The 23,818-nt window shown below is 48.8% G+C and overlaps 1 protein-coding gene across 1 annotated transcript; it reads right to left on the reverse strand.

Moving 5' to 3' along the window:
• Positions 1-3,444: 3,444 nt before the first annotated feature.
• LOC122392792 (ubiquitin carboxyl-terminal hydrolase 37-like) lies at positions 3,445-5,431 on the reverse strand. Its single transcript, XM_043388061.1, has 2 exons — positions 3,835-5,431; positions 3,445-3,773 (listed from the first exon to the last, which is right to left on the reverse strand). Exons 1-2 carry the CDS (start codon positions 5,429-5,431, stop codon positions 3,445-3,447), a joined length of 1,926 nt encoding a protein of 641 aa, XP_043243996.1.
• Positions 5,432-23,818: the final 18,387 nt, after the last annotated feature.

The raw sequence follows: 23,818 nt of genomic DNA on the forward strand, positions 1-23,818 counted from the left end.
ACCTGTGACCCTTGGTGACCTGACCTGTGACCTGACCTGGTACTGTCAGTGACCTCTAATAACAACATATCTACTAGGCAACTGACGCCCTATCGCTGATTCTCACCAAAATGCGTTTTCCTCGGTGTTATAGCGCTTTCCCTAGAAGACCCGTGAACGGTGAAACATTTCATCTTTGACCTGACCTGTGACGTCATCGGTGACCCCGAGGTCAATGAAATTTGGTTTCCTTCGACAAATTTGACAGGCCTTTCGAACGCCGTTTGAATTTTGTGAATTTTGCGGATCCGTCCAGTAGTTTCGGAGATACGAGGGGGCAAAAAATAGCCCCCCCCCCCCCACCAGGTCGCGTTATAAACAGACCCCACCAGGGCGCGGGTTAATTAGATGATAATGGCGTGAGATATTTGCGAGAAAAAAAACAGGAGGGGTTGGCAAAATTCGCCCCCCCCCCCCTCCACTTCGGCAAGGTCCTGTACTTTCTCAGAAGGGTCAGGTGACATCCTTCACTAATATTTTTGGCGCTCCTACACCCATGGCTCCGATCCTGTATAGTAGGCTTTGGCAATGCGCAACTCTTGCCATCCAGATGATTCGGCATTAGAAATCCCATTTACTTGTAGCATAGCTATTGTTCTCAATATCCTGAAGAATTTAGCTGCCACTTTTTGCGACTCTTTGAGTTATTGAAGTTTTTGTAACACATAACTGGTCGATTTTGGGGGGCACGTCAGCTGGTGAATAGTTAGAGGTGGTTTGGCACACCTTGATATCTCGAGAACCGCCCGACCGACTTCAGTGGAACAAACAACATCCGATTCGTCTAATCAAAAGCTACATTATTCTACCAAAAAAGTTCAAAAATTTGCAATTTGTGAGAACAAGAAATCAAAAACGACTATGTAAAAGTCGCTGTGTTTTTACATATGTTCAGAAGTCTAGGACGTCGTTGTTTCTTGGACAATATCAACCAAATTTTCAAACTAGCTTTCTCAAGAGTGTCACTACGTTTCAATGATAAGAGTTTTAGAAAATCATAGGCGTGTTCAGGTAGGCAAAACGGGAGGGGGAATATTTTGTGTGCTTAACTTTGTTAGCTATATATCGTATGACATGTTTTGCAATGATAATTTAAGACCTGCAACACCTAACAATAATGCCTCTGCCAGGAGAGGTGAATCTGTGCGATATGTTAGTCGTGGGAAGTGCACCACAGAAAATAGGTACCACTTCTGATACCAATCAACACTGTCTTTGTAAATTACCCCCTACCGCCCTCGCTCCCACTCACAGACACAGCACACTCACACATTCCTTTCACTCAGTCATCCTTTCCATCCACCTACTCAAGGTTGCATTGCCTACTATTCCTATGATGTAGAAATGGAGAGACTGTGTGTGTGTGTGTGTGTGTGTGTGTGTGTGTGTGTGTGTGTGTGTGTGTGTGTGTGTGTGTGTGTGTGTGTGTGTGTGTGTGTGTGTGTGTGTGTGTGTGTGTGTGTGTGTGTGTGTGTGTGTGTGTGTGTGTGTGTGTGTGTGTGTGTGTGTGTGTGTGTGTGTGTGTGTGTGTGTGCGTGTGCGTGTGCGTGTGCGTGTGCGTGTGCGTGTGCGTGTGTGAGAGAGAGAGAGAGAGAGAGAGAGAGAGAGAGAGAGAGAGAGAGAGAGAGAGAGAGAGAGAGAGAGAGAGAGAGAGAGAGAGAGAGAGAGAGAGAGAGAGAGAGAGAGACATAATTGTGAATGTCCTGTTGAACACCTACGTAGTCCTATGCAATCATATGATTGCAAAACTGGCCCACGTAGTTTGCAACGAAGTGGGATATCCGTAGCGGACGCCTAGTTGATCGGTACCTAAGTCATTAGTTACTTTGAAAAGGTCACAGTAGTTTTCACTTTCAGCTTTCCATCCTGTTATAAGCCTATGGGGAAGGCATTGTTTGCTTTATTGCATATTGCAATGAAAACACAGCAGTTTCTGACATAAAACACAATGTCAGGTGGAGCGCAATGAAGTGTTCTACAAAATGAGAGGTTACAAGCTCAGTTCTTTGGAGCCTAACTCGAGATATAAGCCATGACGTGCTAGAATAGCGAAATCGCCTACTGTGCGCTGGCGAGAACCTGCGCTCAGGTGTGTGTGGAGGGGAGGGGGGGTAGAGGACATCAGATCCAGCACCTCCCCGCTGGCGAGAACCTGTGCCCAAGTGTGTGTGTGTGTGGGGGGGGGGGGGTAGAGGACATCAGATCCAGCACCTCCCCGCTGGCGAGAACCTGTTCTCTTGTGTGGGGGTGGGGGGGGGGGGGTAGGTAAGGCGCTTACAGAGAAGAGCGTAAGATTTATTGAGGGCAAATAGCCTAGAGACTAGGGTTACCCGCGTGCTCCGCAACGCGAAGAAGGGTTATTTTTCACCCGTGGGTATTGGGTTGGTCTATGTCGATTTGGTTGGTATCCATTTCGTTCGATTGCTTTTTGACGGCCAAGCATTTTGTGATGAAACAAAAAAGATCCATCGCATCGAGGTGCCCGTGTCGGATTATCATGCGTTCTTCTATAGAATGTTTCGAAAACTGTCGTGAAGATGGAAACCAGTATAACGCCTTTTGGGGCGACTAACGGAGCGAGCGAGAGGGTGAGCCTTGCACGTGCGAAATTTCGAGGGGGTACCTCCAGCTGACTTGTGCACGGCACCCTACTAACCGGTCTCTAGCGATGTGCCAAATTTGAGTACAATCGGCCCAGCCGTTCTCGAGATCTGGAAGCGGCACCCTGCACGTGCGCACGTGCAAAATGGGTCCCAACTGACTTTTGCACGGCACCCTACTAACCGGTCCCTAACCATGTGCCAAATTTGAGCGCCATCGGTCCAGCCGTTCTCGAGATCTGGAATCGACCCCTGCACGTGCGCACGTGCAGCAGCACCCCAACTCTGGCACATGGATATGCATTGCCTAGTGGGTGCCTACCTACATGCCAACTTTCAGCGCAATCGGCCAAGTAGTTACCGAGATATTGCAACAATTACAAAAGTGACACCTCTTCGTTTTGCACGTGGCACGTGCATAAGGGGTCACCCACATGCATCGGGAATAGTCCAATACTTGGTAGAAGGAATGAAGCTACCCTACAAAAATTACCGCATGTAAATCGGTCAAGTGGTTGGTGAGATATAAGCGTCGCAGAAGCGTGACCACGGCCGGCCGGCCGGCCGGCCGGCCGCTCATACTCAGAAATTTCCGTTTTTTTTTTTTTAGATTATGATGTATTTGGTCACATAGTTTACATATAACACATTTTTGACTTGAAGAAATAGCACGTGATATCACCATACACTATTTACACGCACGCGCGCACACACACACGACCGCACATACACTCATACGCAAGTAGGCGGTCAGGGTCGTTCCGCCGCCGGTGCCGCTCAGAACCTGTGCCCCCTGCCGCGTCCGTCACAGTGCCCCGTCAGCACCCTCCACGCTGACTACTTGGTTGCATAGGTCTTTGTGGAGGTAAAAGAAAATATAGCCGTTTCTCTGGGGTCCATTAACCAGAACGTCGGTCTCGTCGACACAGCTGACTCGGCGATCGTCATAGTGGAACCATCGGTCCCTGCCGACGCTGTATACGTCCGACACGTAGTGTCCGGAGTGCGTGGCGCTGCCGTAGTGGCTGACGACGCTCACCAGCCGGTAGGTAAAGTCGCCGGCCAGGTCCACTGAAGAGAGAGACTGGTCGTCTTTCATGGAGTCGGCGTCCAGCACCACACGCTCGGCCTGCGCTGACGGCGGCGGCGGCTCGGCACCGGTCGTCGGTGGCGGTCTCTGGCAGGCCAGCGGTACCGGCCGGCACCGACGACGGTCCACGGGCGGTGGACGACGGCGACGGACCCGAGCTGGGCGCCTCAGACTCCTCGAAGTCGGAGAGGGTGTACAAGGGAGGTTTTGTGCACTTCCACTCGGGAGGCCGGGTGACGTCGTCCGCGACGTGCTCGTTCAGCGAAAGGAACTTGGGAATGCCGACATATGCGCAGATTTTCTTCGAGTCCTCCCCAAGGAAGGCGTACCGGTTGAGCTGGAGTATCAGCGTCCTGGGCAGCTGGCTGATTTTGGTGGTGACACGGCACTCGTCATGGCGGCAGTGCTGACAGAGTAGCTCGCGCCGGTCAGGCTGCATGCTCAGCCGCAGTGCGTCCTGCAGCGTGGGCGCCTCTGTGCCCTGACGGCGCGGCACGCTGACAAACCAGCTAATGTCCTCTTGCCGTTTCTGCACGGTTTCATGGCAATTGGTGCACATATAACTCTCGACGGTCTGGTACTGGAAGTTGTCTCGCACCGGGTTGTCGGTTGTCCGCCGCGCGTCGATCTCTTCCTTCGTGGTGTCTAGCAGGCGAAGCAAGAACTCGTTGGCGTCCTGCATCTCACTCCCTTGGAACGCCGGGTCGATGTCGGCGAACACGTTGCGAAGGTCATTAAGATGGTTGGCGACTGATTTGCTGAGCGCCTTCTGGCGCAGCACCATCAGTTTGGCGACGGCGCGCATCGTGCGGCCCTGGCCGCTCTCGTCCTGGCCCGAGATCAGGGAGACCATCTCACTCAGGAACGGACGCAGGCCCAGCAGCGACTGCAGGGTGGCGTTCTGATAGCAAGAGTTTCCGCAGTTGGGTAGGCCGATATACAGAGGGTCCTTACCGTCCTCGTCAGAGTCGAGCGGTCGGATGGCCGGGATCAGCTGCAGGCCGCGACTTGCCGTCTGCGCCTTACTGCAGTGCAGTTGCGGGTTCTTGCCGCCCTCTCCGGACTTGCGCGGCCACGGCGTCGGCCGCATCTGTGGACTTGCAGCGAACCGCGAGCCACCGGCGTCGGCCGAGGCACCGTAGATCCGGCGCGAGCCGACGCTGGCCACCTGCAGCCGCTTTGTGTTCTCCTTGTCAGCACGGTCCGGGCAGCTGGGTGCCCGCTCCACCGATCGCGGACGCTTGGCCACGGACAGATGCGGCGAGTCGCCCTCTCGTCGGGAGGCATCGCTGAGCCGGCGCGGCGACGGCGACTCGTGAGGGTCCTTGTCGGTCTCATTCGAGTCAGTTGCTTGGACGACCGGAACAAGATGCTGATCAACTGGTCTTTGCTTTTCTTCTTCATGTGGTTGCTGCCGCCTGTTTCTTTCTCCGGGGTTACGAGGCTGACCTGACGACATTCTAGGCCTCATTGAGACGTGCCTCTCTTGCACCGAGGAGGCGGTGGCTAGAACGGCGGCGGCGTTTCCCCGGATGATGGCTAGAGACACCCGTTGACGCAGCCAGGTGACTTCACGGCGATCTCCTGTTGCCTCGGTGATCCTCCTTCCGAGCTCCGAAAGGAAGGCGGAGGCTGCTGGGCCCAGGATGCCGGTAGTCTCCACTGCCAGAGGGACAAAGATGTGCTTCTCAGCGATGGCCATGTATTTGTCCCGTTTGCGGCTTTCTGCTGCAACGGCAGGTGAACCTGGTTGAAGAGCAGCATTGACCACTGCACTTTCGGCGAACGTATCCACACAGGTTGCGTCCCATGTGAGACTTTTTCCGCGCTGGTAAGGGAACAGGGTGAGCCCATCAGGCCTCTTCCCATCCCCTCTGTCCAGACCCTGTGGCTCAAGGACCGAGGGCACTCCTGCACTGGACAGCGCCCGCTTCACCACGTCATTGAGGTTAGCGTGACGTGGGAGGCGTCCGACTGACTTCTTGCAAGAGAGCCCGTGGCGTCCATAGCGGTCCACTGGGTGGCAGCACTGAGTGCAGCTGTGCGGCTCGCATACCGGAGCCCCCAAGCGTAAAGCCACTGCGACTCTTACTGTCTCAGCATCCAAGTGGAGACCGAGACTAGCCGCAGGGATCGCCTGCAGCCAGGCGGCTGTGTGAGGTGTAGAGGCTGCGAGGAGACGGGCTCTGTCCACTTGGTTTGCTGATTCGAGTAGCGCATCTCGTGCCATCCCGCACACCAGATCGTCCCACGGTCGTTGATTGGATGCCTGGTCTCCTTCTGGGACATCATCTGAGCGTATGAGCTTCTTAAACTCATCCAGAGCCGACTGAAAGGCCAGAGACGCTTCATTTCTAGTGTTAGGAGGACTGATAGAGGCTACCAGAGACGATGCGGCACGCAGAGAAGCCAGGTAGCATGGGAGAGACAACGACTCGACAGATCGGACGCCAAGCCCCCCGTGCCTTAGAGGTAGTGATGCCTGATCCCAAGCTGGCCCAGATATGTTGACGTTGGTGACATCAGACAGCGTTGACCGAACCTCTTCGTCAATCTCGTGAAGGTCAGAGCTGACTCGATACAGCGGGCTGGACCTCAACAAATAAGTGAGGCGGGGAGCCGACACGTAATGTGCCAGAAAGAAGAGGCCCGTGTGACGATCAAGCAGACGAACGCGCTCACATAGTTTGGAGATGGCTTCGGCTACCATGGCCACGGCGTCTGGGAGGCCGTCATCATGCAGGGGAGATCCTAACAGCTTTAGGCGGGCAACTGAGGCTTCTGAAATCTCAGGAAGGGTTCTTTTCACTTCCTGTATGACCGATTCGTGTTGTTCCGATCCCAGGTTACCCAGAACCGACACCTCACATTTGGTGGGGCTTAGTTGTAGGCCCAGATCTGGGAGTGTTCTTGTGATCAAGCCGAGGTCGGTGACTACATCGGCGACAGGACCACCAATTGTGGCATCATCTAAGTACCATATGTTAAGTGGCGATTTCAAGCTACGTGCGCATGAGTTCACAGCTAATGCAAATAGGATCGGACCCAGTGGATCTCCTTGCTGGACTCCGGTGGATGACCTGACTCTGTGGCCAGCCATTAAGAGCGGGGTGGGTGCACTGTACGATTGATAGACCATCGCGTAGATCTCTGGGCAGGTTTCCTTCACACAGCGCAGCAGGACGTCACGCCTTGCAGAATTGAAAGCGTTCTTAACGTCGACCTTGACCAGTACTCGTGTTTCCTGGTCCGACGAGCTGCTTATGAAGCCCCGCACCGCATGCACTGCTGCCTCGCAGCCGAGAGGAGTGCCTACACCGAGTTGCACGGGTCTCAATTCAGGACCGAGGAGATCAGCTGCGAAGCGTGCGGCGATGCGTGCTGGAAGGCGACGGTAGACGCTGCCAACAGCGATCGGCCGCAGCCCACCGTCTTTCTTTCGGAGGGCACACAGAGATGCACAGTAGAGGACATCACGGGCGCACAGTGGGATGCGACCAGCCAGGACCAGGTTGGCGAGTGCTGTTAGAGAGGTCAGCAGGCGCGAACCGGCCTCTCCTGCCTCTGTTGAGGTGAGCTGCCTCAAGTGGAGGGGCCTGATGCCATCCATTCCGCCTGCGGAACCTGTGGGCATCGCAAGAATCGACTGCTTGACCTGACCTTCCGTGACCGTTAGTGGGGGCGTGTCCGTGGTGCATGGCGGTGGTGGCATGTCTTCGTCCTCCGGGGCGGGTGGATGTTTAAGGCGCAGCATGCTGATGACCTCTTCCGTGGGCTGCGCGAGGGATTCATTAGATGTGAGTATTCTAAGCGCTGATCCGATGTCACCATCTGCGCATTTCGCATGCACTCTACGGGCTATATCCTCTCTCAAACTGAACTGCGGGGCCACCCTGTGCTGGTGCTCTCGATCTTCAGTCCAATCAGAGGATTGTTCTTCGACTACCTGTCGTTTGATAAGTGTCGCGAGGGAACATGTGCGCTTGGTGCCAGGGTCTGGGGATTTCAGAGCGCTAAACGCAAAGGAAAATAGGCGTCACCAGGCATCCACGCCGGAGCTGGAGACAGCGTCGTTTATTCGCTCTGAGAGACTGTTAGCCACTGCCGCTCGTGCTGGCTTCGGGATGAGTCTAGTTACTCTTGTAGATTCTCGGAGTCGAGCCAAACCTGCCACTATGTCGACCGACTGTGAGTCTTCGATCTTTTGGCGTGTCTTCTGTCCAGTTTCTTTGTCTTGAGTAGAACTGCTGTCCTTTTTCACACACGTTGAGCAGTGCCACACGGCAAGGGCCCGTGACTGAGCTACGGTGAGCTTTGCGCAAGAAGTGTGCCATCGCTCACCGCAACCAGAACAGATAATCGCAGCCTTGCGGATCGATAAGTTCTGGCATGCTACGCAGTGTGCAGTGTCTCCTCTGGGTTTCGAAAGCGATGGCATTGTCGTGACCGCATCTCCATTCGTTTTGTTTCGGTTTTGTGCTTGGTTGGAGGATTTTGAGCTAACTTATTTGGTTCAGCCGGGTTTCCGTCATAACATCCGACATAACAATTATTAGCGCCTCTTCATAAATGGCATGCTCAATATCCATTCAACATTTGTTTAAATGGAGGAGTCACGCTCACAACGTCACGTTTCTTTAATTACTTTTTTGCGAGAAATTATGCATGCCTCGGTCAAACTGATTTTCGACAAAATTACACCAAAAAAAAGCCAAACTTTAAACCAATAGATCACTGTGGCTTCTTACCTACATCGCTTGATATTGCGGCCCCTGGGAGAGAATGCATCAACTATTCTTGCTATCAAAACCGCAGCCAGAAACGTTCATCTTCAGTCCTGAACAGCAAAGAACAAAGTCTGCGCCAAAGATCGTCTCAGCTTATCATATTTGTCGAAATGAAGAAGTAGGAGGCTTGTGAGCATATTTAAAAGTTTTGAGGAAGCTTCGTTTGGCTACGTGGTCCAAACAGCAAAAAATAACTGTTCGCGGCACATTTTGTGCAAATGAGTGAAAAAATAGCAAAGATATGAGAAGAAGACGTAAGGAGCTGTTTTCCCTGTCAGAGTTCCCTGTCAGAGGAACTCTGACAGGGAGTTCTGACAGGGAAGTTTTGCAATTTCCCACATGCAAATTTCCCACAATGCATGTGGGAAATTTCCGTTATTCTACGTAAGACTCCGCTCGCTTCGCTCGCTCCGTAATCATATATTCATCGTACAGTGAGATAATAATGGATTGGTGTCTTCGTAGTTTTTGGCGACATTGAGCTCAGGCCTGCCATCTAGCGGGAGAATTGTCGTAAGTTAGGAGCAAGCCGAGTGAACGTCGCTGATTAGCATTGTGACACACGGGAGTGTGGTGTAGTAGCAGGCTTGTTGTGCAATTTTTCAAAAGGTTATGTCTTCATATGTCAGTAAAAGCGAAGAAATTAATAGATTTATGTGCAGGGTCAGTAATAAGATAAGCACTGTAGGGTGTGTCATTCTGTATGGTTTTCTCTTCAATGTTATGGAGACAGCGGTTTTCTATGTCCCATGGCCCTGGAATGTCGACCTGTCAGCATCGCAGCACTTAGAATGCAAAGGCAACTGGCCAAGGACGACTTTTCTGCGACGGGCCCGAATCTATCTTTTCGACCCCAGCGCCACCTACTCATGACTCATTTCTATGGTGGCGCCACCTAGATCAGATGTTTGGCCGTACCGAACCCTGTCCGAAATTCATCGGTTTTTCGATGTTCGACAGGTGAAACATCAGCATGCCGCTAAAATTTGTCGTAAAAGGTATTTTTGTTGTTACTGTGCATTTTCTGTGTTCTAAAGACATCATCAATTTACACACTTTTATTACATTGAGAAAACATTATATTATTGTTCTAGACTGAAAAAAAAATTCAGGCAGCAGATGTAGGGATTTCAAGCATCGGAACCTGCATCCTTTTATTGGTCCCCCCCCCATGTACAGACATTACGTTAATCAAACTTACTCTACAATGCCCGCCTGCCACCCGGGTGTATTAACCCGCGCACCGACGGGGGTCTGCGCCAACTTAGTACCGACGGGGGGGGCGGATGACCGCCCCCCCCCTGAGATCTCGAGAACGAAGCAAGATAGCGACAAGCGGTAAACGGCATCGGATACGCACGGTCAAGATCTACAATTTTTACAAAGGTCATTTTCAGGTCAGGTCAAAGATGACGTCACAGGGGTCAAAAAAGTCAAAATGGCGGCGCTAAATATGGAGAGAGTTTTTCTCGAATAACTTTCGAATTAGTCAAGATAGGAACAAACTAAGGGCATCATCGTGATCCTCTCGTCAATCCGCATCGAATGATATATATGTTGGCCTCGAAAGGTCAAGGTCAAAGGTTGACCTCAGGTCACGTGACCTCGAGGTCATCATGTATATCATTCGATGCGTCTTGACGAGCTGAACACAATGAGACCATCCACGCGTCTGTATCTTGTTCCTGTATGGAGTTATTGGCCAAAAACCTTTGGTGACCTTTGATGACGTCACATGACCTCACAGCTGCCCAACAGCAAAACAGACCTCAAGGTAGTGAAGGTTGATCGTATATGAAGTCATGTATGGTATATGGGGCCATTCCGACCCGTTTTAGTGGTAAAAACAGGGAGTTGATTTTTCCCCCATTGACTTATAATGGGGAGGTCGCGAAATTGACCTGACCTTAGGTCACCGATATCAAAATTCCGAGAAATACAAATTGTAGCTACTAATGACCTAATAACATCCTGCGACTTTCAAAGGCCTCCGACATCTACTGTAGCTCTGGCACGGTGACAAAGTTGCAAAAAAGTGACTTGAGGTTAGGTCATTCAAAGTGACCTGGTGACCTGACCTTGAAAGGTAGGAGGTTCAAACTTGCACACCATGTGTAAAATTGATAAGGGAATAGTCATACCAAATTTCGCGGCGCTACGCGCCGCGGTTTTCCCGCTATTCGCGAAAAACCTCAGGGGGGGCGGATATCCGCCCCCCCCCGTCGGTGCGCGGGTTAAACTAAGCGGCCCGTATGATTGTTCGTTCATGTTCACCGTGTATCAGCCCGGCATCTGCCTTTACCCAATTCAAATATTTGGCTCACATTCCCATTACACTGTATTTTGGTCTTGCGGGACAAAGTGTTAATCTCTCGGATCCTTTCTCTCACGCACACTACACATCACACTTACAATCGCTCACTCATTTACGCCTCGCGCCGCGCCGACCAATTATAATTTAGATGGGACTGTCCTGGATATAACGGGAGTGCCCACCGCTATTTGCGGCGGGTCGGAAAGCCAAATGAAATCCAGGACATTTGTCGGGGACTTCCGCAGCGCCTGGGCGCTGCGGCATTAATTTAGGGGGGAATGAAAAAATTCGCTTACCGAAAGATGTTGCCCCGACGACACCGCACAGGCAAATGCCTCGAGAGGCGGGCCCGCGAGTCCCAGGTGCCGGCCAGCCGCTGCCTTTCACCCGGCGGGCACGCCTTTCCCGCCGGAGGCAATCATACGACGGACTGGCCTAACACGCACTCTGGTTCTCCGGCCCGCCGCTCCACACATCTCTCACGCGCTCAATTTAGCCCTTACACATAACGCCTGCACCGAAGGCTCAAAGAACGTCTACCGCAGCATCGAGCTCCTTCGTGGTCTTCCACAGGATATCCAGGATATCATCAGGCCCGTAATCTCCAGGAATGGCTACTGGGCGCACCCAGAGCAGCTCCTGCTCGCCATGATCGCAGACGAGGATCGAGAGATCCGCACCGCGGCGATCCAGCACATTCGCGCCGCTCGCGAGAGGGAAAAGGAAGGACAGGAGGTGAGGAAGTTCACCCTTCCCACCATCAACTTCGGCGCCCAGCGGTACGTCGATCTCATCGACTCCGCGGCGGAGAAGGTCACAGAGCCACCCCTTCTGCGAGATCTAAGTGTCACTGAACTCCAAGGAATCGCAGCTGCTCCTCTCCGGGTCTCGGCGTATCCTGTGCACACACAGGCCGTGGAGCGAGCCGTGCGCGATGTGACAGAGGCCAGCTTGCGGGTGGTGGGCGAGGAGGCACGACACGGTCGCATCACGGCGTGCATAAAACACCGTAAAAGCGTCCCGAAGTTCAATTCCAAGCGGGATGTGCAAATGTAAAATCCTCTTCTGGGCGTAGATATTTTGGGCGGTGCGGGCTGAGGTGCCACTGCAGATTGTAGAATCGGTGGAATGTGGGTTGTTTTTCACCTGTCAGATTCGTTCGAATTGTCTGCGTCCCTGTTACTTCAGATGCCGATATTAATCGCCACCGGGTCCGCACGGAGCCGTCTAACCCGTCGCGGTTTAGCGTGACATTAAGATGACGGGGGATTACGACTACGGTATAGCTACATGTTTCTGACTGGTTAGTAGGTATATGTGGGGAGGGGGGGGAGGTAGGGGCTCAGTGCGGTGGCCGATAGGCAAATGCGGCTGTGGCGGTCCGTGCCCCCCACGGCGAGCAGGCTAGGGGAGGGGCGAGGGCTGCCACTCAGGCTAGGATTCTGGATTTTTGGCACACGGGATGCACTTGGCTGGTGTTAATGGCGACCTAGTCTGCTATGTTGGTTGTCTAAACAATAGACATAGTTTATGGCAGCAGCTGTTTAGTGTTTGGGCGTATTTTTCGACTACAAAGTCAATGCTTCGGTGGACTGTTGGCTCGGACGACTCTAGCGACATCTGTGTACTTAAGCTTCTCAGAAAGACCACCGTAACTCTGCGCTAAAAAGCAGATGGCGCTGATATCGCGGAATGGGAGAAGCTCTCCGCAGACAATTGTCTGTTGGCCAGTTGCCTTTGAATTGTAAGATGAAAGCTGAATGCCAATGAACTTACTGTGCTTCAGGGACATAAAAAATAGCTGTCTCCAGTAATTTCTTTGTGGTCGACACACCCTAATAAGCAGTTCCATGTTATTTCCTCATTAAATCGTGAAACAGGGAGTGATTGGAGACTTCGCCAGCACGTGTCGTTTTCGCTATTTTTCACATGGGTCTTTACTTGGCCTAAAACAAATAAATTGTCCGATCAAAGAACAAAACGAACATAAGTACTATCTATAAGTCTAACGAAAAAGTTAAACGGAATTGCTTACGTCATTGCCGCTCAATATGTCATTCAAGACGCTCTGTGAAAAGGACCCAACCAGTGTTGCGTAGTCGATGAAAGTTCAGTGACTTTGGCTCCAACTCCGATTCCGGTATCCAAATACCGATTCCGACTCCTCCGGGCAGATCTGTCGATTCACACAGATTGCGACTCTGACTCCGACCCTGCAGTCCTGGTAAGTCTGTGGAGTCGATGACTTTTCGGTGACGTTCGACTCATACTCCGACTACAGCCTTTAAAAATTAAATGGCGCTTATTCAAAGTCGATCATGCACACTCACATCATCAAAGGTCGTCTTCTGTACTACGTCGGCCGAGGACATCCTTTACCTTAGTGCCACTATATGGGACAGTCTCACGCCTCATCCATCTGGCACTCATGCAGTCACCCATGTCCACAAATAGGGGCTGCGCGCACTATAGACATCGAATTTAAAGGAAGACTGCCACCTTCAAAAAGTTTTCTCAGATCGGCCTATGATTTATTCCCTGGACAAAACAAAATTTTATAATTCACCTGACAAAGTATCATCACGTGAATCGCGAAAAAATTGTCGATTATCATACAATTATCAATCGGTTAATGTCTAGCGACAATGTTTACACATCACTAGACTTCAAGGTCATAAGATTATTACATTTTATTTGAAAAAGTAAGGTATTTTATAATTTACTAATATACGATTTTATAAGAAATTGGCCATGTTTAATTTATTTTGCATTTAAGTTCGTAAAACATTTAAAAATCATGGCTCATTTGGAATGGGTCTGGCCCATGTTAAACCCCATTTCCCACACTTTTTGGAAAAAATGAACTACTGAATATATAAGTTTAACTTTTATTTTGACACTCCAAAATTCTTCTCTGATCTCGAAACAATCAAAGTTTTGACATATATTTACCAAAAGATAGGAAAATTCATGTTTCAAAGTTATCGATAAACAGTGGAGATGTCGGTTTTCTTGGACTAAAAAAATGGCATCAAACTGAACTTTGGTCTCCGATTTCTCGCAAACGGGTTCGAATTTCGGAAAACCGACTTCAGTCTGGGACATAGGTGGCTCAGCTCTAGTGAAAACCGTTTTGTGGAAAAAAGGTGGCAGTCTACCTTTAAGGTGATTTGTGGAGGAAAAAATCCAGAACGTATGTAAGCGTTCAGTTGCCTCTGACTGCAGTCGCTGCTAGTATGACAATCAGTTGGGATCTCATGGTGGATCTTATGTTCTGAAATGTTCAAATCTTTCCTGGATTCCAATTTCGGCAATAAGTCGCAGCGTGAATGCATATTCATACTACGTGCGGTCTTAGATTCTAGGCACGGCCACTCCGGTCGACCACAGGCTGCAGCCCACAGGTCACTTTGGATCAGTGAGTGAACCTGTATAATTTTTCGCAAAGAATAAAAAATGTGCTCATCGATTAATGTATGTTTTACCGTTCACAATTCGCATGGATGCGTTTTTTCTTTTAGAATAAAATGTCCGTAGCCTGAGCTCGTTTCCTATATCGTGTTAAATATTCAAAAGATTAAGTTTTTTTTTTTGATAAAACAACACCGGGCTGCAAATTGCATTAATTGGATTAATTTATGACAAATCAGCGAAACCTAGTTTTTATACTCGTATTTTGCAGCACCTAGTAAATCATGCATGAACATGACGTTACATTTTAGACTGACGCCCCTGTCGCGAGCTGACAATGGCGCCCCTCTCAAGGGAAAAAGTCAACCCCTCGAGCACCATGCCCCCCCTTTCGCTGATTTCTGGATACGCCACTGCTTGTTTGATTTGAATGAAATAAACCTTACTGTTTTAGTTAATTTCTAAAGCATTTGTTTAGAATTGCACGTACTTAACCCTCGCCGGCACAGGCCATTTTGCGTCCTTCGACGGCACAAGGGGGGGGGGGGGTGGTACGACCCCCCCTCGCGTTTGGCCCCTGATCGAGCTAGAGCTTCGCGGAAAAAACGAGCGTGTTGCCCGTCACGAGAGGAAGCCGATGATACCCAATTTTAAGGTCCTAGGTCATCGGGTGACCTTCCAGGTCAGGTCAATGACCCGAAAACCGGGAAAACCGGGACCTGTTAGAAAGTCGTAAAGTGTGAATGCTATGTGGTTTTCCGGGGTGCTGATCACGAATATCGTGTTAGTTTTGATCAGAATTGATGTTTTTAAGCATTTAGACCAGGTCGGGTCAGGTCAGGTCAGGTCAACCGGTAGGGGTTGTGACGGGTATTCGTAATACGTGTCAACCGCCTCTGACAGCTTCGTAACATGTTACGAAGGTACCAAAACTACTTCGTAAATGTTCAAATGGTTGCTAAATTCGAATTCAGCTCCAACAACTAGCCTAGAAACATGTAAAACTCGAAAAAGTGAACCGAGGTCACCCGAGGTCACCAAAGGTCAATTACCTGACCTGTCCTTCAGGTGACCTTGACACCCACCCTAATGTATGGGAGCAACATCAAATCACATGTTTGAACGTTTGAAACCACGAAAAGCTTGCAAACGCGCGGCTAATGCGAGCCGTCATACGCCGAATCGCGATTTCGGCCAAACATGGTCACGGAAAAGAGGTCACATGTCAAAGGTCATTAGGGTCAGGGTCATGAAATTTTCAGGGAACGTGTAAAATTGATCAATGCGAGGGTACTGAAAGTTTCGTCGCGATCGGCCGCTTTTTACGCGAGTTATTTGCGAAAAACTATAGGGGGGTTGCATCAACCCCCCCCCCCTGTGCCGGCGAGGGTTAAATATATGACCTCAAAATTTGCTTAACTCTGTTCTTAAGCACAAAAAGTGAAATAGCGAAAAACACGCCACCTTCGATTTCGCTCATTTTTGTATATTTTATTGCCTACCATATTCTTAACAACCTGTGAAAAAAAATTAGAGTGGGCCATTCAGAAGTTTTGAAGAAAATAGCATATATGCAAACGTATGTTAACACGCGCAGTGGAGGCGGAAGGGCGAATTTCGCCCACCCCTCCTGTTTTTCGCCAATATCTCATAATAAATGGTTGCTAAATTCGAATTCAGCTCCAACAACTAGCCTAGAAACATGTAAAACTCGAAAAGTGAACCGAGGTCACCCGAGGTCACCAAAGGTCAATAACCTGACCTGTCCTTCAGGTGACCTTGACACCCACCCTAATGTATGGGAGCAACATCAAATCACATGTTTGAACGTTTGAAACCACGAAAAGCTTGCAAAAGCGCGGCTAATGCGAGCCGACATACGCCGAATCGCGATTTCGGCCAAACATGGTCACGGAAAAGAGGTCACATGTCAAAGGTCATTGGGGTCAGGGTCATGAAATTTTCAGGGAACGTGTAAAATTGATCAATGCGAGGGTACTGAAAGTTTCGTCGCGATCGGCCGCTTTTTACGCGAGTTATTTGCGAAAAACTATAGGGGGGTTGCATCAACCCCCCCCCCCTGTGCCGGCGAGGGTTAAATATATGACCTCAAAATTTGCACAACTCTGTTCTTAAGCACAAAAAGTGAAATAGCAAAAAACACGCCACCTTCGATTTCGCTCATTTTTGTATATTTTATTGCCTACCATATTCTTAACCTGTGAAAAAAATTAGAGTGGGCCATTCAGAAGTTTTGAAGAAAATAGCATATATGCAAACGTATGTTAACACGCGCAGTGGAGGCGGAAGGGCGAATTTCGCCCACCCCTCCTGTTTTTCGCCAATATCTCATAATATTAACCCGCGCCCGGCTGGGGGTCCTGGATTTCCACGCCCTGCTGGAGGGGGGGGGGTTGAACACCCCCTTCTAACTCGGCTCCTGGGCCACGTACCGATACGCGGAAGGCGGCGTTCGAAAGAGCGTCAAAAATAATGAGGAAATCACTTCGGTCAATTTTTTGTCAGGTTAAAAGTCAGGTCACCAGAAGTCATTGAAGGCAAAATTTCGCCGATTTCCAGGTAGAATGTCTAAAATTTCCAAGAAGCCAACGCATAACTCGGGAACCAATAGAGCTACAGCGCCGCAGAAAAGCGCATTCGATAGCCCTATTAACGCCCTTTCTGAGTATTTTCCTCATATTTGACCTAACGTCAACGGTTTTGCCTGCAGGGGGCAAAAACTGCAAAAATAGACGATTTTCTCGGAAACAGTTTTTCTGCAATAACTTTTGACCCAAGCCTTGTACGAGCTTACTTTTACCGGCATCGTGTTCCTCTCGTCAAGACGCATCGAATGAACTATAACTTGACCTTGAAAGGTCAACTTGAAAATTTGACCTCAAGTCAAGGTCATGACCTGACCGGAAAGGGTCATGTTGCATATCAGTCGATCCGTATCGTCGAGCTGAACACATCTAAGGCGTTTTCATCGCTCTAGCATGCCTCTATCAAAACTTATTTGCGAAAAACTGTTAGATACCATTCGTGACCTAAGATGACCTCAGGGCTTAAACAGGGGTCACGGACACGATTTTCATGTTCAGTGTGTCTAAACCACTTGTAATTCAGTGTTTGGGAGTGTTTATAATGTCTTTCGTCCAAAAGAGGCGCATTTCAATTTTCTCCCATTGACTTATAATGGGGAGGTCGCAAAATTGACCTGACCTTAGGTCATCGGTATAAAAATTATGAGATAAACATTTTGTACATGCTATTGCTCTTAGCAATCGCTGAAAGTTTCAAAGCGATCGGTCACTCGGTGTAGCTATGACAGACATTGAAACTTTTTATGAGGTGAGGTCACTTCAAGTGACCTGGTGACCTGACCTTGAATGACCTTGGTCTGAAATTTTCACAACATGTGTAGAATTGATGTATGATAAGGTATACCAAAAACGGCGGCGCTCCGCGCCGCCGTTTTTGAGATATTCGCGAAAAGCCACAAGGGGGGGGGGGTGTTCAAACACCCCCCCCCAGCAGGGCGCGGGTTTATGTGAAATTAATTTTGACTACCTGTCCAGAATTGAATTGCAGATCTCGTCGTGCAAGCAATAAGAAAATCGGTTCACAACTTTTCTAGTAATAGCGGTGTAAAGTCAAACATCCTGTTGCCGCCGTTGCGCGGCGGCGCGGCGGCCGGCGCCAGCCGCTACGCGCCGCCTGAATGGTAGACTGTGCAGGGGCGGAACGGTTCCGTCTTTACATCGCGCTCCTTACCGCTGAATATATTCGATTCGCGTCAAATTTTGTGTGAAAACTAAGAAATGTATACTGTACAGGCAATCTGATGGTGAAAGAATGTTGAAAATCGGTTGGTAAAAAATTGAAATATGAGCGTGCAAACACAAAATTGTGATTGTTGCTTTTCCCGCGTCGGCCGATCCCGCCTCAGCCGGCGACATGTTTCTCTTAGCAGGCTTCTAAATGCCCTATTTATTGTTGGATTAACTAGGGATTCCTCATACATGCTCAAAAATGTATGTTCTTTCGTATAGTAAAATAAAGAAGAAAATCAGCCGGGAACTTTTGAGTTAATGGCGTGTAAACGCAAAAAGTGGCCTATATTGCAGATTTGACCACAGGTGACCTCATTTGACCTTGAAGATATTGACCAAGGGTCATGAAATTCACACACAACAGAGTTCCCCAGGACATCCATATACCCTTCAAAATTTCGTCTTTCTAGCTTAAGTGGGAGCTGAGATCATGTGGGGGGGGGGGGGGGACATTCGCACCCCCCTTCCACTAGGCGTCATACTCGCAACCCTTCCACTGCACGTGTTAAGGGATAAGGAATCAGGTTCGATGATATATTTCGAGCTGAAATTTATGTCATCTATGCTTTGTAGCCTTCACAATGAATTGGAAGGGCAGGCACTCGGCAGTTTCGCCCCACACAGGGATTTTTTTCACACACAAACACTGACTGTCTTTCAAGGTCACGCGCGGTTGCGTGATGTTGATGCATGAAAACGGCGTTTGCCGCAAAAGTTATGAATGGCCTACTCCAATTTCTTCACAGATGGTTAGGAACATTGTGACGGACATAATATGTAAAAATTACCCAAGTCGAAGGTGGCGTGTTTTTTGCTATTTAAGTTTTACTGTTTTAATTCACGGTCAAATGCATGTCAAGGTCACTCAAATTTAATTTTATAATTAAGAATCAAAGCCTTATCAATTGCCTACAAGACCCTGTTAATAGCATTTCGATGCCAGAAGAGGAACCAGAGTTATAGACATTTAAAAAAATTGATGTGTGGCATTTTTGGATATATTCGATGACCTATATCTCAGCGATACTTTATCAAATTTCGAAAATTTTAGACGTAACTCAGTTTTAAGCCATGCCCAGTCTGCCTTCAAATTTTAAGAAAAAAAAAATCGAAGCGCATGACGGATTTCGGTGTTTGATTTGACGTGGAATTATAATGCGTATAACCTGGCCATTTTTTAAGATATCGGGCTAAAACTTGCTGGAGTAAGTCATAATGATGTGTTCTATCATATATATTCCGTTTTTTTTCGAAAAGTCAAAGGTTTTTTTTTAATCTACTATTATAAATCTTAAAAAGTCCGCCGCCGTCGGGGTTACGCAGCCGGCGTTACTCCCAAAAACGCCTATTGCGGCGCCGTCGATTGACGCACGAGGGTGAAATTTTCACGACTCGTGGGTCACGTAATTCAACAGGTCGTATTAAATTTTGGGCACGATGTGGCCGGCGGAGCGCCCGTGGCGCGTGCTACTGTGCGCCATAGGGTTAGCATTAGAATCGCGACCGGCGCCGAGCAGAGGGCACGTGCTTTAGGCTCAGTTTCTTCGCTTGCAAACCTGAGCGAAATCAGAGCCGGGAGGTCGTTGACCTTTGGCAATGAATACCGACGCCGGGCACCGCTCGCCAAGGGGATTCGCCAGTAAATACAATTAATTTGTTTTTGCAATATCTCAGCCGTTTCTGGGCCGATTTAGCTGAAACTTGGACTGTCGGTGGTAGTGTAGTGTAGGGTTGGGTAGGGTAGGGTAGGGTAGGGTAGGGTAGGGTAGGGTAGGGGTAGGGGTAGGGGTAGGGGTAGCGTAGGGTAGGGTAGTGTAGGGGTAGGGTAGGGTAGGGTAGGGTAGGGGTATGGTAGGGTAGGGTAGGGTAGGTTAGGGTAGTGTAGGGTAGGGGTAGGGTAGGGTAGGGTAGGGTAGTGTAAGAGTAGGGTAGGGTAGGGTAGGGTAGGTAAGGGTAGTGTAGGGTAGGGTAGGGTAGTAGGGTAGGGTAGGGACTAGGGTAGGGTAGGGTAGGGTATGGTAGGGTAGGGTAGGGTAGAGTTAGATAGGGTAGAGTTAGGTAGGGTAGGGTAGGGTAGGGTAGGTTAGGGTAGTAGGGTAGGGTATGGTAGGGTAGGGTATGGTAGGGTAGGGTAGGGCAGAGTAGGGTAGGGTATAGGGTAGGGTAGGGTAGGGTAGGGTAGGGTAGGGTAGGGTAGGGTAGGGTAGGGTAGGGTAGGGTAGGGTAGTAGGGTAGGGTAGGGTAGGGTAGGGTAGAGTTAGGTAGGGTAGGGTAGGGTAGGTTAGGTTAGTAGGGTAGGGTATGGTAGGGTAGGGTATGGTAGGGTAGGGTATGGTAGGGCAGGGTAGGGTAGAGTAGGGTAGGGTATAGGGTAGGATAGGGTAGGGTAGGGTAGGGTAGGGTAGAGTAGGGTAGGGTAGGGCAGGGTAGGGTAGGGTAGGGTAGTAGGGTAGGGTAGGGTAGGGTAGGGTAGGGTAGGGTAGGGTAGGGTAGTAGAGTAGGGTAGGGTAGGGTAGGGTAGGGTAGGGTAGGGTAGTAGGGTAGGGTAGGGTAGGGTAGGGTAGGGGTAGGGTTGAGTTCAAAAAGGGCCCAACATACAAAACACTTGAACACCCCGCAACTATCACCATCCCTTACAGTTCAATTAAAAACAGCTACCCAAATCTACCCAAATAATACAGCTAAAAATGCAAGTCAATCACCCAAACTAATGCACCCGTAACATCACATAAATCAAAACATACAGTTATCGCGTAAACCTGTACCTCTAGTCTACTATTATAAATCTTAAAAAGTCCGCCGTCGGGGTTACGCAGTCGGCGTTACTCCCAAAAACGGCTATTGCGGCGCCGTCGATTGACGCACGAGGGTGAAATTTTCACGACTCGTGGGTCACGTCATTCAACAGGTCGTATTAAATTTTGGGCACGATGTGGCCGGGGGTGCGCCCGTGGCGCGTGCTCATGTGCGGCATGGGGTTAGCATTAGAATCGCGACCGGCGCCGAGCAGAGGGCACGTGCTTTAGGCTCTGTTGTTCGCTTAAAAAACTGAGTGGAAATAATCACAGCCGGCAGGTCATTGACCTTTGACAACAAAGGCCGACACAAGGCACCGCTCGCCAAGGGGATTCGCCAGTAAATACAATGAATTTGTTTTTGCAATATCTCAGCCGTTTCTGGGCCGATTTAGCTGAAACTGGGACTGTCGGTGGTAGTGTAGGGTAGGGTAGGGTAGGGTAGGATAGGGTAGGGTAGGGTAGGGGTAGGGGTAGGGGCAGGGTTGTATACCAATCAAGTCGATTGAATTGATTGATTTGTTTCAACGCGTATTTTGAGTTGATTGGATTGAGTCGATTGACTTTTCGAGATGACTGGTTGACTGACTCGTTTGACTTTAGCGACTGGTTGACTGATTTGATTCCTGAAAATTAGAGTGACTCGTATGATTGAGTCGATTGAAAGGAGAGTTCAAATAACTTTTAGTTGACGAAAAATAATGACACCAATTGATGACATCAAAGATCACAAAACTACACTGAAAACTGCTTGTCATCACAACTGCAATATGGGGTAGATGGCCAAATAAAGAACAGGGCCTAAACATGAACAGCCAACTTTGACTTTCAACTGCAATAACTGCACCAATCCTGGTGATAGAACCTGGCGATGCACCTACCTACCTTTCTGCACTCAGCAGGAAACGTTTTTTCTAATCCAGATGATAAAGTGCAAGGCCCTATATACTAATAAAGTGTGATTAATTAATAATTCACATCTCCACATCTCCTCAGAAACAACCCACTGAACTCCATAAATATCTGAAACCCCTACAAAAATAACTGAAACAAAAGCGCCGTTTTCGTCTCGCTATTTACGTTTACGTGCCTAATTAATAGCTAATTTGCTGCATTGTTTAATTTGCAGCAGAACGTTTGTTGATCCTTTTCTCCTGAGAGCCTAAGCATAACATATTTAATATATTTCATTTTCCTTGAAATATTTTACCGAATATTATTAAGTGGTTTTATTTCAAATAAAATAATAACTAAAACGAAATTGGTGTTGTATAACCGATTTATTTTATGATGATCTACCATACTACATGATAATCAATGACGTCATCTTACCAAAAAATCAAAAGACGTAGAATAAGGATTTATAAAAGCTTAGCATACTTATTGGCAAAACGTTTTCATGCAGTCGCACCGTGCCGTTTTCGGACGCCGGTGAAAACAGGGCGCCGGAGGGCATATTAGTCACGTGACATTTGGAAGTGCTCCCCCTTCGTGGGTCTTCTACATGCTAAACGTCACGTGTAAATTTCACCAACCTTGGTCAAATCGCCCAAGGCGCCCTGTTTTCACCGTCGTCCCCGTTTTCGCGTTTTAATTTTCCTCGTTCCCACTTCCTTTGTCCTTAACTTATACTGTGGTTCCAGAGTTCCTGTCCTCTCCATTTCCTTTTAAATATATTTTTTAACCCTCATCCCTATCCCCCAGTCCTAACAGTTTCAAATTGTATTGCAATAAAATTCAAACACAAATGTTTTGATTTCTTCACATAGGTACCTAACATTGACATGCCACGTCCAGAGTCGTGGACCGCTAAATACTTCAAATCTCTTCCTTCCCAATCTGACAACATCCCACGTCTCAAATGCACATTGTGTGGAAAGATTTTTCAGGCTGCCCGTCAGTCTCTGTCTAACCAAAACCGTCACATACAGGTAAGATATTTATTTCTATTTCCCTATGGTTAATATGTTATTGATGCATATAATCCATTGAAATAGACATGGTGTAGGGTAAATGGCCAAATCACGAACACTGCCAAAATCCGAGCAGTCAACTTTCAACTGCAATATCTGATATTTAGTGTAAATGGAGTTGGAATATGGCCAAAATTAAATTGACAACTTTTAGGTGAAAGGTGGTGATTTGGGTTAAGGGGCAAGTCAACTACTGGGTTATTTTGCACCCATTAAATGAAACTTCTGCTCCAATTCTACCCATTGAACCTCAATATCATGATCCACCTGTCCATCACTAGGTATCCTTCCTTATTACATAGAAACTTTGAATGGCATGGCAATTTATAATTTTAAATGACAATATTTTTATGTTTCTTCTGTAGGTAGGTAGGTAGGTAGGTACACCAGACTGCTATGGACACTTTTCCAAGTTGGTGGGCAAAAAACCTAATGTATGTCTTGGTTTGAGTCGTTTGATTGAGTTGATTGATTCCTTTCATTGTCGCGTTTGAGTCGATTGAATCAATTCCCGAAAACTGCTCTGACTTATTGATTTGATTGGTTTCCCAAATTTGTCGTAATTGAATTGATTGCTATTGACTGAGTCGTATACAACCCTGGGTAGGGGTAGGGGTAGGGTAGGGTAGGGTAGGGTAGGGTAGGGTAGGGTAGGGTAGGGTAGTGTAGGGGTAGGGTAGGGTAGGGTAGGGTAGGGTAGGGTAGGGGTAGGGCGGGTAGGGTAGGGTAGTGTAAGGATGGTGTAGGGGTAGGGTAGGGTAGGGTAGGGTAGGGTAGGGGTAGGGGTAGGGTAAGGGTAGGGTGGGGTAGGGTAGGGGTAGGGTAGGGTAGGGTAGGGGTAGGGGTAGGGTAGGGGTAGGGTAGGGTAGGTTAGTGTAGGAGTAGGGTAGGGTAGGGTAGGAGTAGGGTAGAATAGGGTAGGGTAGGGTAGGGTAGGGTAGTGTAAGGGTAGGGTATGGTAGGGTATGGTAGG

Source organism: Amphibalanus amphitrite, unplaced genomic scaffold (assembly GCF_019059575.1).
Source record: "Amphibalanus amphitrite isolate SeventyFive unplaced genomic scaffold, NRLGWU_Aamphi_draft 000501F_arrow, whole genome shotgun sequence".
NCBI classification, from domain to species: Eukaryota; Metazoa; Arthropoda; class Thecostraca; order Balanomorpha; family Balanidae; genus Amphibalanus; species Amphibalanus amphitrite.

What these genes read in the sequence shown, in the direction of transcription:
- LOC122392792 (XM_043388061.1), bottom strand. Translation starts at nt 5,431, where the DNA reads ATGGCCATCGCTGAGAAGCACATCTTTGTCCCTCTGGCAGTGGAGACT. An exon ending in ACCGTCGTCGGTGCCGGCCG is followed by an intron (nt 3,774 to 3,834) that starts GTACCGCTGGCC and finishes CGCCGCCGTCAG; the next exon opens with CGCAGGCCGAGCGTGTGGTG.